The sequence below is a fragment of the Oncorhynchus clarkii genome, chromosome 6, assembly GCF_045791955.1.
Source record: "Oncorhynchus clarkii lewisi isolate Uvic-CL-2024 chromosome 6, UVic_Ocla_1.0, whole genome shotgun sequence".
Classification (NCBI taxonomy): Eukaryota; Metazoa; Chordata; class Actinopteri; order Salmoniformes; family Salmonidae; genus Oncorhynchus; species Oncorhynchus clarkii.
Window position 1 is genome coordinate 80,708,121 of NC_092152.1, and position 15,831 is coordinate 80,723,951.

General features: G+C 44.1%; 1 protein-coding gene across 1 annotated transcript in view; it reads left to right on the top strand.

The window, feature by feature from the left end:
- The first annotated feature begins 1,456 nt into the window (after nt 1-1,456).
- Nucleotides 1,457-15,831, top strand: part of LOC139411698 (transient receptor potential cation channel, subfamily M, member 5) — a 39,808-nt gene continuing 25,433 nt past the window's right edge. The window contains exons 1-14 of the mRNA XM_071158339.1: nt 1,457-1,511; nt 4,718-4,785; nt 4,926-5,091; nt 7,102-7,282; nt 7,450-7,616; nt 7,806-7,983; nt 8,371-8,435; nt 8,865-9,050; nt 9,281-9,380; nt 9,681-9,799; nt 10,077-10,427; nt 11,147-11,296; nt 14,861-14,984; nt 15,433-15,578. Coding sequence (XP_071014440.1) covers nt 1,485-1,511; nt 4,718-4,785; nt 4,926-5,091; nt 7,102-7,282; nt 7,450-7,616; nt 7,806-7,983; nt 8,371-8,435; nt 8,865-9,050; nt 9,281-9,380; nt 9,681-9,799; nt 10,077-10,427; nt 11,147-11,296; nt 14,861-14,984; nt 15,433-15,578 — 2,028 coding nt within the window. The 5' untranslated portion in view covers nt 1,457-1,484. The remainder of the gene's footprint in view (nt 1,512-4,717; nt 4,786-4,925; nt 5,092-7,101; nt 7,283-7,449; nt 7,617-7,805; nt 7,984-8,370; nt 8,436-8,864; nt 9,051-9,280; nt 9,381-9,680; nt 9,800-10,076; nt 10,428-11,146; nt 11,297-14,860; nt 14,985-15,432; nt 15,579-15,831) is intronic.

Sequence of the window (15,831 nt, forward strand, 5' to 3'; positions counted from 1 at the left end):
TGTAGTAGACTTTACAGTGAAATGCTTACAATGCAGGTAAGAAAAAACCTAAGAAAAAAGTAAGAGATAAGAATAACAAATAATGAAAGAGCAGCAGTAAATAACAATAGCGGGGCTATATACAGGGGGTACCGGTACAGAGTCAATGTGCGGGGTGTCGAGGTAATTGAGGTAATATGTACATGCAGGTAGAGTTATTAAAGTGACTAAGTATACATAATAACAGAGAGTAGCAGCAGCGTAGAAGGGGGGGGGGGGGGGGGAGCAATGCAAATAGTCTGGGTAGCCATTTGATTAGCCGTTCAGGAGTCTTGTGACTTGGGGGTAGAAGCTGTTTAGAAGCCTCTTGGACCTAGACTTGGCGATCCGGTACGCTTGCCGTGTGGTAGCAGAGAGAACAGTCTATGACTAGGGTGGCTGGAGTCTTTGACCATTTTTAGGGCCTACCTCTGACACCACCTGGTATAGAGGTCTTAGCTGGCAGGAAGCTTTGCCCCAGTGATGTACTGGGCCGTTCGCACTAACCTCTGTAGTGCCTTGCGGTCGGAGCCCGAGTAGTTGCCATACCAGGCAGTGATGCAACCCGTCAGGATGCTCACGACTGTGCAGCTGTAAAACCTTTTTGAGGATCTGAGGACCCATGCCAAATCTTTTCAGTCTCCTAAGGGGGAAAAGGTTTTGTCGTTCCCTCTTCACAACTGTCTTGGTGTGTTTGGACCATGTTAGTTTGTTGGTGATGTGGAACTTGAAGCTCTCAACCTGCTCCACTACAACCCTGTCGATGAGAATGGGGGCGTGCTCGGTCCTCCTTCTCTTGTAGTCCACAATCATCTCCTTTGACTTGATCAGTTATCAGTTATTGTATTATATCAGTTATTGTATTATATCAGTTATCAGTTATTGTATTTTATCAGTTGTTGTATTATATCAGTCATTATATAAATCAGTTATCAGTTGTTTCATATCAATTATTGTATTATATCAGTTATCAGTTATTGTATTATATCAGTTATCAGTTATTGTATTATATCAGTTATCAGTTGTTGTATTATATCAGTTATTGTATTATATCAATTATTGTATTATATCAGTTATCAGTTATTGTATTATATCAGTTATCAGTTATTGTATTATATCAGTTATTGTATTATATCAGTTATCAGTTGTTGTATTATATCAGTTATCAGTTGCTGTATTATATCAGTTATCAGTTGCTGCATTCTAGCCCATTGAATAATTCCCTGTAGTGTAGCCATGTGTATCACATTGTTCTGATGGGACTCCTGTACAGGTGCACTGGTGGTGCAGATAATGACCCAAAGATAATGGAGGTCATTGGAGGCTGTGATTGGTCAGAGGAAGGCCAGGGCGTGGCTTACCTACCCTGCTGCTTCCTGGAGTCTCCAAGGGCTCACCTGGTGTCACTTTCCCCAGGACAGAGATCGGTGACTGGAGTGAAGCTGACTGCACATTAGACCACAGCCATGCCAGAGAGACAAGACACGCCTCTGGTAAGTAACTATGTTAGCGACTGTAAGTGGATCACATTTTATGAGGCACTGTTGAACAGGTTGACCAATCTCTCCAACGTGTCTGTTGACTTGTCACCATTTTTTAATGTATTTGTTCCATTTGAGTGTGCAGGCACTATTCTATATGTGTGTCTGTGATAAAGTGTTCAGCTTTTAAGAATCACCTCCTCTGACATTTATTTGGTTCTTGGAAATATTATTTCACAACCTGTTACAGAGACGGAAAATTATACATTTTTACAGTTTGGATGCACTACTGCATTCTTCTTTGGGATTTGTAGACATGTAATCATATGATTCATGGTGTAATGTGGCTCTCGTCTAGTGGAATGTCACTACGGATATTATCTGTAGTATATAATCATAGAATATAATCAAGTGCTATATTTACTTTTTGAAAAGGTCTTGAAATGCCACTTGGAATATTGTTCCTGTCAGTGGACCCACTCTGATGGTAAACACATCTTACAGTGTGTGGCTTTCATTCCTGTTGGGGGGTTTAAACAGTAATACTCAAATAGCTGTGGGACAAATTGTTTAATTCAACACTTCCTGTGGGCCTTAACATAAATGACTAGTTTTAAAAGAAAAGTCAACAGTACTCTACCTTACCTTCCAAATATGTTTCATTATTAAAGTGGTAGAACACTTGAGCTCATAGAAAATTCAGCATTAATTTGTAAACAAGTAGTGTGCATCATACTTCCTGAGACTGTAGAGTTGGTTGATGTTACCTCGTCAAACTATTGGTGATAACAGCCCACTAATCTAGTGGAGCAGAAATCACAATACAGGACACAGGAAGCAGGCACACTGACTCAAGCCTGCATGCCTCTATACTGAGGAGCATACCATACACGTATACAAACATGCACCCACGTATTCCCTCTCCACCCCCCCCCCCCCCCCTCACACACACCCTCTTCACTTGTTGTCACTTGAACTCTTCCTGACCTTGCATGCAAATGTTATGTTTGCATGGACAATGGTCCTTTCCCCTCACACAGTCCCTCCTGCCCCACATTCAAATAAGACCAGACTCACTTTTACATTAAAAAGCGATTGTGACAAACTGCACGCCATCAGTACGTCTTAATCCTCTACTGCACATCGGTGCCCTCAGACAACACAACACAACACCGTTTGGTAGCTTACTTTGTGTTGCCTAGGGCAACGTTGTGCCATACCTCTACTTTGTTGTGTTGCCTAGTTTGGCTACTTTTCAGGGCAATATCATTCTCAATGAAAGATTTGATGTAAAATGATGGGCTTGGTCAATATCATACATAACCTCTGATAGTGAGGACAGTGACTGAGAGGAAGACTGGACCCCAGAATCAGGTTTGAGATGCAGTGAAATACTAGTTTGAAATACTTTTGAGGTGAAATATGACATATTTTTGAGGTGAAAAACCTAAATGTTTACAGTAGAGGATTAAATGAGTTGGGGGGGTGGATCTTTGCCCATAACCTGTCCAAACTATTGGCCATGATCCAATACATTTTACTGGCCAGTGGCCAGTGAGGCCAAATACAGTAACAAGCTGAAGCTGCTTGTTTTTGCTGTGCAGGCATGGGCCTCGAATCTCTTCCCATTTCTGATGATCATCTTTTACCAGGCATCCCAGGCAAATGAGCACCGTCAAGTAATGTTGACTCAGATGCAAATTCTTAATCGCTGCCAGTAGGAGACAAATCTTTTATGGTTCTTTTCCAGCAGTCTAATCTCCTCTGACAGCCAACCCTCAGCTCAGTCTAGGGAAGAATATAGGTTAAATGTAGCAGTCTAATCTCATTTTACAGCCAACCTTCAGCTCAGTCTAGGGAAGAATATAGGTTAAATGCAGCAGTCTAATCTCATTTTACAGCCAACCCTCAGCCCTGAGCTGAGTGGCATCCATCGATTGAGAAGAAAAATAAAAGCCAACTACCCCTTTCAGTTACATGGAGCAACTTTTCTGGTATCCAACATCGCATCCAATGAGGTTGTTACGTGCCTCCTAAGAGGAGGGAGGTGCAGGAGTCAGGAGCAGGAGAGCAAGGAAGTCCCAGTAGCACAATTGTTTATTAGAAGTCCCAATTCAACGACAACAGGTGGAGGAACACACCCAAACGAAGTTGCCACACACAGGGAATAAACGCAACACACGGAGGAGAAACCGCTACTCCTAATTACAGTCCAAAACGGTACAACGACCCTGAGAAAGAAAACCCCTAACAGAGCAAACACGCACCCCTAACAGAGCAACAACAGAAAATAATCCCTCACAAAGACTAGCAGGCAGTGAAGGTTAATAAATCCCCCGAAATAAACTAATAGGACACAGGTGTAAAGAAAAAACAGACAGACACAAACGAAAAAGGAACAATGGATCGGTGGCAGCTAGTAGGCCGGCGACGACGACCGCCGAGCTCCGCCCCAACAGGGAGAGGAGCCACAGAGGTTAACCTCTCCTCCTCTCCCCGTCCATCTAACACCCTCTGATAACATCCAGTCTCCTTTCATTCACATCCTTATAAGAGCTGTCCTATTAAGGTACATAGTGCAGCAGTTACATTTTCCTTTGAATATAGTTGGTACAAATGTAAAATAAATATATTTTGATTTGTTTAACACTTTGTTGGTTACTACATGATTCCATATGTGTTATTTCATAGTTTTGATGTCTTCACTATTATTCTACAATGTAGAAAATAGTAAAAATAAAGAAAAACCCTTGAATGAGTAGATGTGTCCAAACTGTTGACTGGTTCTGTAGGTCTAAACTCTTGGAGAAACCTCACACCTGTCATCAGAAGCAGGGTGACTGGTACTGTAGGTCTAAACTCGTGGAGAAACCTCACACCTGTCATCAGCAGCAGGGTGACTGGTACTGTAGGTCTAAGCTCTTGGAGATGCCTCACACCTGTCATCAGCAGCAGTGTGACTGGTACTGTAGGTCTAAACTCTTGGAGAAACCTCACACCTGTCATCAGCAGCAGGGTGACTGGTACTGTAGGTCTAAGCTCTTGGAGATGCCTCACACCTGTCATCAGCAGCAGGGTACTGGTACTGTAGGTCTAAGCTCTTGGAGATGCCTCACACCTGTCATCAGCAGCAGGGTGACTGGTGAATGATTCTGGGTTAGATTTACCTGGCTGTGGGGTAAAAGTCATGTTGTGCACTATGGGTGCTGTGTCTATAGGGGGCGCTACCGCTGCAGAGACGATGCCCACGATGCGGGGATGTACTGGAGTGGTCACTGGAGCGAAGGTAGGAGTGGTTTGTGTTTGTTTGTTTGTCATAGTGGATTGTGAATGACCCGGACTGTAAATACTACTGTATGTGATGTACATTGTTTCTATGTGTATAATGTGTATTCTGTATGTATTAATGTGTCTGTGCTGTGGCAGTGCTCTGTTGGCCTGCCGTTGCTACTCTCAGCTGGACGAGGCCATGGAGAGTGTGGCTGAAGGCCGAGGCCGGGGTGCTAGCAGAGGGGACAAGGAGAGGGGTCACTGGGCTGCAGGACGAGTGGGGGACATTGACTTCACTGGCACCAGTAGGACAAGGGGAAAGGTAACACTGTTACAACCACAAGGTAACACTGTTACAACCACAAGGTAACACTGTTACAACCACAAGGTAACACTGTTACAACCACAAGGCAACACTGTTACAACCACAAGGTAACACTGTTACAACCACAAGGCAACACTGTTACAACCACAAGGTAACACTGTTACAACCACAAGGCAACACTGTTACAACCACAAGGCAACACTGTTACAACCACAAGGTGCTATAACCACAAGGCAACACTATTACAACCACAAAGTAACACTGCTACAACCACAAGGTGACACTGCTACAACCACAAGGTGCTATAACCACAAGGCAACACTATTACAACCACAAAGTAACACTGCTACAACAGCAAGGTGCTATAACCAGATGGTAACACTGTTACAACCACAAGGTGCTATAACCAGATGGTAACACTGTTACAACCACAAGGTGCTATAACCAGATGGCAACACTGTTACAACCACAGTTGGAAATTGTTCCGTACCACCATCCATATTGGTCCTATTTAAGAGACAGTTCAGTGATCACAAACTGTGGTCCTGGAGAGATACATTTTAGTATGTGCAGGACTGTGTTCCATTTTAGTATGTGCAGGACTGTGTTCCATTTCAGTATGTGCAGGACTGTGTTCCATTTCAGTATGTGCAGGACTGTGTTCCATTTTAGTATGTGCAGGACTGTGTTCCATTTCAGTATGTGCAGGACTGTGTTCCATTTCAGTATGTGCAGGACTGTGTTCCATTTCAGTATGTGCAGGACTGTGTTCCATTTTAGTATGTGCAGGACTGTGTTCCATTTCAGTATGTGCAGGACTGTGTTCCATTTCAGTATGTGCAGGACTGTGTTACATTTCAGTATGTGCAGGACTGTGTTCCATTTTAGTATGTGCAGGACTGTGTTCCATTTCAGTATGTGCAGGACTGTGTTCCATTTCAGTATGTGCAGGACTGTGTTTCATTTCAGTATGTGCAGGACTGTGTTCCATTTCAGTATGTGCAGGACTGTGTTACATTTCAGTATGTGCAGGACTGTGTTCCATTTTAGTATGTGCAGGACTGTGTTCCATTTCAGTATGTGCAGGACTGTGTTCCATTTCAGTATGTGCAGGACTGTGTTTCATTTCAGTATGTGCAGGACTGTGTTCCATTTCAGTATGTGCAGAACTGTGTTCCATTTCAGTATGTGCAGGACTGTGTTCCTTTTTAGTATGTGCAGGACTGTGTTCCATTTCAGTATGTGCAGGACTGTGTTCCATTTCAGTATGTGCAGGACTGTGTTCCATTTCAGTATGTGCAGGACTGTGTTTCATTTTAGTATGTGCAGGACTGTGTTCCATTTCAGTATGTGCAGGACTGTGTTCCATTTCAGTATGTGCAGGACTGTGTTCCATTTCAGTATGTGCAGGACTGTGTTCCATTTCAGTATGTGCAGGACTGTGTTTCATTTTAGTATGTGCAGGACTGTGTTCTATTTCAGTATGTGCAGGACTGTGTTCCATTTCAGTATGTGCAGGACTGTGTTCCATTTCAGTATGTGCAGGATTGTGTTCTATTTCAGTATGTGCAGGACTGTGTTTCATTTCAGTATGTGCAGGACTGTGTTCCATTTCAGTATGTGCAGGACTGTGTTCCATTTTAGTATGTGCAGGACTGTGTTCCATTTCAGTATGTGCAGGACTGTGTTCCATTTCAGTATGTGCAGGATTGTGTTCTATTTCAGTATGTGCAGGACTGTGTTCCATTTCAGTATGTACAGGACTGTGTTCCATTTCTGTGCAGGACTGTGTTCCATTTCAGCACTAACATGGCCTGAATTATCAAAACAATGCAGATTGATAATTAATGCATATCACTCAGTCATTTCAGCTCAAGTTATCCATGTTTCTCATCATTTTACAAAACTATTTCAAGTCAAGAAGGAGATTAAAGAAATATGAAAGAGGACATGTTCTTTGACCATGTACATCTCTCAGTAAATACCACACTGTGCTTCTCTGTCCAGTTTGTGAGGGTTCACAGCTCCACAGATCCAGTGTTAATCTACCAGATGCTGACAGAGCAGTGGGGACTAGCCCCTCCACACCTGGTGGTGGCTCTGGTGGGGGGAGACGAGCTGGCTCAGATGAAACCCTGGCTCAGGGACACCGTGAGGAAAGGACTGGTCAAGGCTGCTCAGAGCACAGGTGGGACACACGCACACACACACACACACACACACACACACACACACAGACACACACACACACACACATTCACTTTTGTTTTTACTAAGATAACCGTGGGCTACATTGAGTTTCCTGCTCTAAAGTGAGCATGTTGGACAAAGTGAGATGATGTCTCTACCTCACAGGTGCCTGGATCCTGACCAACGGGCTTCGCTTCGGCATCACCAAGCACCTGGGCCAGGCTGTCCGTGACCACTCTCTGGCCAGCACCTCCTCTAAGGTCAAGGTGGTGGCCATCGGCATCGCTCCCTGGAACATGATCCACAACAGAGACGCTCTGCTTGCTGCTAAGGTCTCCATACACATCCATGCAGAAGATCACATGAGTTCAGAGTAGATGTTGATTACATTTAACATGTGATTAGACGAGACAACGAGGTCCCAGTAAATCGTCTATATGTGTGCCTGTGTGTGAGTTGCTGAGTTGTTGTTACGCGCTCCTCTGAAATCTGTTCTCTGACCGACGTGTGTCCTCCTGCAGCCAGACCAGCCTGCCGTGGTGGAGCCCCAGGACCTGTCCCATGGGGCGGTGTACTCCCTGGACTGCAACCACTCCCACTTTGTCCTGGTTGAGGAGGACCCTCAGCGCCCCGGGGCCACCAGCGAAATGAGGGTCAAGCTGCTCAAGCATATCTCCCTGCAGCGCACCGGTTATGGAGGTGAACCTACTTCAACTTAAACATACTTACTCTTCTTTTAACCTTTATTTAACTAGACAGGTCAGTTCAGAACACATTCTTATTTACAATGACTGTCTACCAGGGAGCAGTGGGTTAACTGCCTTGTTCAGGGGCAGAACGGGGCAGACAGTTTTACCTTGTCAGCTCGGGGATTAGATCCAGCAACCTTTCGGTCACTGGCCCAACGCTCCAACCACTAGGCTACTTGCCCCCCCCCCCAACTTATTTGAAGGTTGTTAATGTTTACTGTGCGTCATATTCGACACAGCGCACTTGTATTTCTTCAGGACGAATGGTTCTTTTTGACTTTAATGAGTGGTTTTAAGGAACAACCAGGGCCCTTGTTGATATTCTGCCTCGCTACAGGTGCAGGCAGCTTTGAGATCCCAGTGCTGTGTCTCCTGGTGCACGGAGAACCTCGGATCCTACAGGTTTGTCATACTTTTCAGTATAATGTGTTATTATATTACTTGTCATAAGCATGTATGAACGTGTATACATTTCATATGACGAGGCCTATTATATAGTATGTTGCCATAGCAACATTTCAATTGATCCAAAGTGTCTATTTAGTCAGAATCATTTGGAGATAGTAATAAAAACATTCCAAATCTTACAGTGAATTAGCAGCACATCATACTGTGTTATACTGTAGCTGTGTTACCATAGTTTCTATATTGCTGCGTGAATTACCAGCACATCATACTGCGTTATACGGTAGCTGTGTTACCATAGTTTCTATATTGCTGCGTGAATTACCAGCACATCATACTGCGTTATACTGTAGCTGTGTTACCATAGTTTCTATATTGCTGTGTGTGCTGTTTGGGTAAGCAGTCTTCCTCTGTCTCTGGGTACAGAGGATGTATAAGGGCATAGGGAACGCCATGCCCTGGCTGATACTGGCGGGGTCGGGGGGCGTGGCCCACATCCTGGTCACGCTGATGAACCGGGGCTGCTGGGACATGGACAGCGTGCAGGAGCTCCTGCTAGACACCTTTCCCAGCGTGCACCACAGCACTGACATCACTAACTGGACAAAGCTGGTAAGGAGCAGAGAGAGAGAGCAGAGAGAGAGAGCAGAGCGAGAGAGCAGAGAGAGAGAGCAGAGCGAGAAAGCAGAGTGAGAGAGCAGGGACAGAGAGCAGGGAGAGAGAGCAGAGCGAGAGAGCAGAGAGAGAGAGCAGAGCGAGAGAGCAGAGTGAGAGAGCAGAGCGAGAGAGCAGAGCGAGAGAGCAGAGAGAGGTTGAATGACTGACTTCCTCCTGATCTTTAGATCCAGAAGATACTGGACAACGGCCACCTCCTGACAGTTCATGACCCCGAGCAGGAGAGCTCTGAGCTGGACACAGTCATCCTCAAAGCTTTGGTCAAAGGTACTGGATGGAATGCTTCTACTGCGGCTGACAGCACTTACATCAATCCTAAAAAGGGCTTGTATAGAAGCGGATGAAAGATATCCATCATAAGATCAACACATTTACAATTATGCTCCATATAAGAAGGTTTGAGGAGTTACTGGAAGCCATCCGTCAACATAGAAAATAAATACGCTCATTCTGTTTTTGATGGATATGAACTTTCTTTCTGAACGGGGGTTAACCCATAACCTTTGACCCCTAACATCTAACCTTTGACCCCTAACATTTAACCGTTGCCCTGTGTGTGGCATGCAGCCTGTAAGAGCCAGAGTCAGGAAGCTCAGGACTTCCTGGATGAGCTGAAGTTGGCGGTGGCCTGGAACCGGGTGGACATCGCTAAGAGCCACATCTTCAATGGGGACGTGGAGTGGACGGTGAGAATGAAAGACAGCATGAGATGTCCCTCCTTCATTCATTCTCTCTCTCCTATTGGTCCTGAACTTTGTACTGCTAGTGCTGATTATTGTTTATGTAATATATTTGCTGCCACATCAAGGATCATTAAAAAACATATCTTACCTTAGTATAATAACGGAATGTAAAACGCCTATGTGCAGCATAAATATTGCTTAGTAAAACAGAATATTGGAATTGTATTGGTAGTTTACTACAAAATTAGTAATATATAGCACTTTCTACTGACCCTCGCAGGCAGGTGACCTGGAGGAGGTGATGATGGACGCGCTGGTCAATGACAAGCCCGACTTTGTGCGTCTATTTGTGGACAACGGCGTGTGTCTGGGCGAGTTCCTGACCTACGGCCGCCTGCAGGAGCTCTACTGCTCCGTGTCAGAGAAGAGCCTCCTTCATCTCCTCCTCCTGAAGAAGCACCAGGAGAAACAGCTCCTACTGAAGGCTACACGGACCCCTGGACCCCCTCATGACCACCACAAGGCCGAGTCCGGGGACCGGAAGGCCCGCTTCACCCTGCATGAGGTGTCCAAAGTGCTGAAAGACTTCCTGCACGACTCGTGTAAAGGCTTCTATCAGAAGCTGCCCACGGTGGGTACTGGGTAGGCTCTTCCTGAGGTAACGCGGAGTGAGTTTATCACATCATGAATCACAGATAGTTCCTCATGGACCACAGATAGTTCCTCATGGACCACAGATAGTTCCTCATGGACCACATATAGCTCCTCATGAATCACAGATAGTTCCTCATGAATCACATATAGTTCCTCATGAATCACAGATAGTTCCTCATGGACCACAGATAGTTCCTCATGGACCACAGATAGTTCCTCATGAATCACAGATAGTTCCTCATGGATCACAGATAGTTCCCCATGAATCACAGATAGTTCCTCATGGATCACAGATAGTTCCTCATGGATCACAGATAGTTCCTCATGAATCACAGATAGTTCCTCAGGGATCACATATAGTTCCTCACGAATCACAGATAGTTCCTCATGAATCACAGATAGTTCCTCATGGATCACAGATAGTTCCTCATGGATCACAGATAGTTCCCCATGAATCACAGATAGTTCCTCATGAATCACAGAAAGTTCCTCATGGATCACAGCTGAACACAGAATTGTGGCTGGAGAAAGGAAAACCTCACAGATTCCAAGGCTTTTCTGAAGAACAGATTGAAACCATGTCAAGATGTCCAGCAGAGACACGTTTTTCTCTGCATTTCTATGTGTCTGTCAGAGTTCACTCTTCTTCATCCTTAAGTGTGTGTGTCTCACTGTGTGTGTGTGTGTTGTCTCCAGGAGAAGACAGGCAAGAAGGCAGGCCGTCTCATTACCAACCAGAAGAGCCTTGCTGAGTTGGAGGAGCGCTGTGAGCACCCCTGGAGGGACCTGTTCCTCTGGGCTGTTCTCCAGAACCGGCAGCAGATGGCTAACTACTTCTGGGCCATGGTCAGTCCCCTCCCTCCCAGAGAGTTAGTTCTGATCTCCAGGAGGATTATTCAAATGAAGGTCAAGCCCAGTAGTTAGTGTAGGTTTTATTGCTGGCCAGTGTCAATACAGGCAGTTTAAAAGATAATGTAGATATCATCAGTATGGTGTTGAGCAGGGTGGTGGTGAGAGGGAGTTTAGTACCAAACATACACACTTACTGCACATTAAGACATTTACAGCCAGACAAACACACACACACACACACACTGACTCTCACTCTCACTCTCTCTCTCACTCTCTCTCTCTCACTCTCACTCTCACTCTCACTCTCTCTCTCTCTCTCTCTCTCAATTCAATTCAAAGGGCTTTATTGGCATGGGAAACATGTTTACTTACCCAAAGCAAATGGAATAGACAATAAACAAGGGAAACATTAGTGTACATTACACTCACAAAAGGGTGGTCAGTCTCTCTCTCTCTCTCTCTCTCTCTCTCTCTCTCTCTCTCTCTCTCTCTCTCTCTCTCTCTCTATTCTCTATTCTCTCTCTCTATTCCCTCTCTGTACCCCCCCGTCTCTCTGTCTCTCTCAATTAAATGCAAAGGGCTTTATTGGTATAGGAAACATGTTTACATTGCCAAAGCAAATGGAATAGACAATAAACAAAAGGGAAATGAACAAGGGAAACATTAGTGAACATTACACTCACAAAAGGATGGTCAGTCTCTCTCTCTCTCTCAATTTCAATACAAATCAAAGGGCTTTATTGGGATGAGAAACATACAGTTTAAATCGGAAGTTTACATACACTTAGGTTAGAGCCATTAAAACTTGTTTTACAACCACTCCACAAATATCTCGTTTACAAACTATTGTTTTGGCAAGTCGGTTAGGACATCTACTGTTTTATGGCTTTAGAAGCTTCTGGTAGGCTAATTGACATCATTTGAGTCAATTGGAGGTGTACCAGTGGATGTATTTCAAGGTACAAAAGTATCTACAGTGGGGCAAAAAAGTATTTAGTCAGCCACCAATTGTGCAAGTTCTCCCACTTAAAAAGATGAGAGAGGCCTGTAATTTTCATCTTAGGTACACACTTCAACTATGACAGACAAAATGAAAAAAAAAAATCCAGAAAATCACATTGTAGGATTTTTTAATGAATTTATTTGCAAATTATGGTGGGAAAAAAACTATTTTTTTGCCCCACTGTATATCCATAGTAAAACGAGTCCTATATCGACATAACCTGAAAGGCTGCTCAGCAAGGAAGAAGCCATTGCCCCAAAACCGCCACAAAGAAGCCAGACTACTGTTTGCAACTGCACATGGGGACAAAGATTGTACTTTTTGGAGAAATGTCCTCTGGTCTGATGAAACAAAAATAGAACTGTTTGGGCATAATGACCATCATTATGTTTGGAGGGAAAAGAGGGAGGCTTGCAAGCCGAAGAACACCATCCCAACCGTGAAGCACAGGGGTGGCAGCATCATGTTGTGGGGGTGCTTTGCTGCAGGATGGATTGGTGCACTTCACAAAATAGATGGAATCATGAGGCGGGAAAATTATGTGGATATATTGAAGCAACATCTTAAGACATCAGTCAGGAAGTTAAAGCTTGGTCGCAAATGGGTCTTCCAAATGGCCAATGACCCCAAGCATACTTCTAAAGTTGTGGCAAAATGGCTTAAGGACAACAAAGTCAATGTATTGGAGTGGTCATCACAAAGCCCTGACCTCAATCCCACAGAACATTTGTGGACAGAACTGAGAAAGCGTGTGCGAGCAAGGAGGCCTACAAACCTGACTCAGTTACACCAGCCAACTTTAACTTTAACTTCCAACTTTAACTGTATGTTTACATTGCCAAAGCAAGTGAAATAGATAATAAACAATAAAAAAACAGTAAACATTACACTCACAAAAGCTCTAAAGGAATAGAGACATTTCAAATGTCGTATTATGCCTATATTGTAACGGTTTTCATCCTCTTCTGACGAGGAGCATGAAGGATCGGCCCAATGCGCAGCGTGGTAAGTGTTCATGTTATTTTATTGGAACAGAAACACTAAACAAAATAACAAAGAGAGTGAAACGAAAACGAAACAGTTCTGTCAGGTGCAGCAACACAAAACAGAAAACAACTACCCACAACCCATAGTGGGAAAACAGGCTGCCTAAGTATGGTTCTCAATCAGAGACAACGATTGACAGCTGCCTCTGATTGGGAACCATACCAGGCCAAAAGCAGAAATACAAAACATAGAACAAAAACATAGAATGCCCACCCCAACTCACGCCCTGACCAAACTAAAATAGAGACATAAAAAGGAACTAAGGTCAGGGCGTGACATATATACAGTGTTGTAACGATGTAAAAATAGTTAAAGTGCAAACAGGAAAATAAATAAACATAAATATGGGTTGTATTTACAATGGTGTTTGTTCTTCACTGGTTGCCCTTTTCTTGTGGCAACAGGTCACAAATCTCACTGCTGTGATGGCACACTGTGGTATTTCACCCAATAGATATAGGAGTTTTTCAAATTTGGATTTGTTTTTCAAATTCTTTGTGGGTCTGTGTAATTTGAGGGAAATATGTCTCTCTAATATGGTCAGACATTTGGCAGGAGGTTAGGAAGTGCAGCTCAGTTTGCACCTCCTTTTGTTGGCAGTGTGCAAATCGCCTGTCTTCTCTTGAGAGCCATGTCTGCCTACAGCGGCCTTTCTCAATAGCAAGGCTATGCTCACTGAGTCTGTACATAGTCAAAACATTCCTACAGTTTGGGTCAGTCACAGTGATCAGGTATTCTGCCACTGTGTACTCTCTGTTTAGGGACAAATAGATTTCTAATTTGCTCTGTTTTTTACCAATGTGTAAAGTAATTATGTTTTTGTTTTCTCATGATTTGGTTGGGTCTAATTGTGTTGCTGTCCTGGGGCTCTGTGGGGTCTGTTTGATTAGGGGACTCTTCTCCAGGTTCTCCAGGTAGGTGATGGCTTTGCTATGGAAGGTTTGGGAATAGCTCCATTTTAGGTGGTTGTAGAATTTAAAGTCTCTTTTCTGGATTTTGATAATTTGTGGGTATTGGCCTAATTCTGCTCTGCATGCATTATTTGGTGTTTTACGTTGTTCACAGAGGATATTTTTACAGAATTCTGCACGCAGAGTCTCAATTTGCTATTTATCCCATTTTGCAAGTTCTTGGTTGGTGAGCGGACCTCAGAACTCACAACCATAAAGGACAATGGGTTCTATAGCTGATTCAAGTATTTTTAGCCAGATCCTAATTGGTATGTTAAATCCACAATACTTTCCTTCCATCTATAGCATTTCTTAATAGTATTCAGTTCCTTTAGCTCTGATGCCTCATGATTGAGTATTGCTCTGTTCAAGTATTGCTCTCTCTCTCTGTTTCTCTCTCTGTCTCTCTCTCTCTCTGTATCTCTCTCTCTCTCCTTCTCTCTCTCTCTCTCTCTCTCTCTCTCTCTCTCTCTCTCTCTCTCTCTCTCTCTCTCCTTCTCTCTCTCTCTCTCTCTCTCTCTCTCTCTCTCTCTCTCTCTCTCTCTCTCTGTGGTCCAGGGTCCTGAGGCTGTAGCAGCAGCTCTAGCTGGTTGTAAGATCCTGAAAGAGATGTCTGGCCTGGAGTCAGAGGCAGAGTCAGCACGCAGCATGAAGGAGGCCAAGTATGAGCAGTTTGCCCTAGGTGAGAGACACGAGGAGCGTGTAGGCACATGCACCACACATACATGCACACACACACACACACACACACACACACACACACACACACACACACACACACACACACACACACACACACACACACACACACACAGACACACACACACACACACACACACACACACGCACACACTGGATATAACATGCAGCGTCACACTCTGCAATGACATAATGCTCTGGGATCACAAACCATGACTTAGTTGAAATATACCACGAAGACAAAGATGTTCCCTGAAAGTATCTATTTCCTAGGAAATTCTCCTAGGGTTAAAATGCACAGTGAGATCATCACAAGATAAGAATCTAGATACAACCAATGCCTATATAACAAACAGACAAAAGCCTAATTTGAATGGTGTGAAGTCTTGGTAAGTGTGTTGAGTCTGGTGTGTGTGTGTATGGGTTGCCAGATCTGTTTGGGGAGTGCTACTCTAACAGTGAAGACAGGGCCTATGCTCTTCTGGTGAGAAGGACCCGCTGCTGGAATCAATCCACCGTCCTCAACCTGGCAACCGAGGCTGACGCCAAGTGCTTCTTCGCCCACAATGGAGTTCAGGTAGGCTACGGTAACACGTGCAGGCACACATAGACACACTGAAACAGACATGTGGCCTCCTTACTTTTAATCTCTGTGTTCCATAAACAAATGATACATTAGATAGATTTGACTGTGTACACAGACAATATTCACAGAGTCCTCTTGGTGTGTGACTGTGTACACAGACAATATTCACAGAGTCCTCTTGGTGTGTGACTGTGTACACAGACAATATTCACAGAGTCCTCTTGGTGTGTGACTGTGTACACAG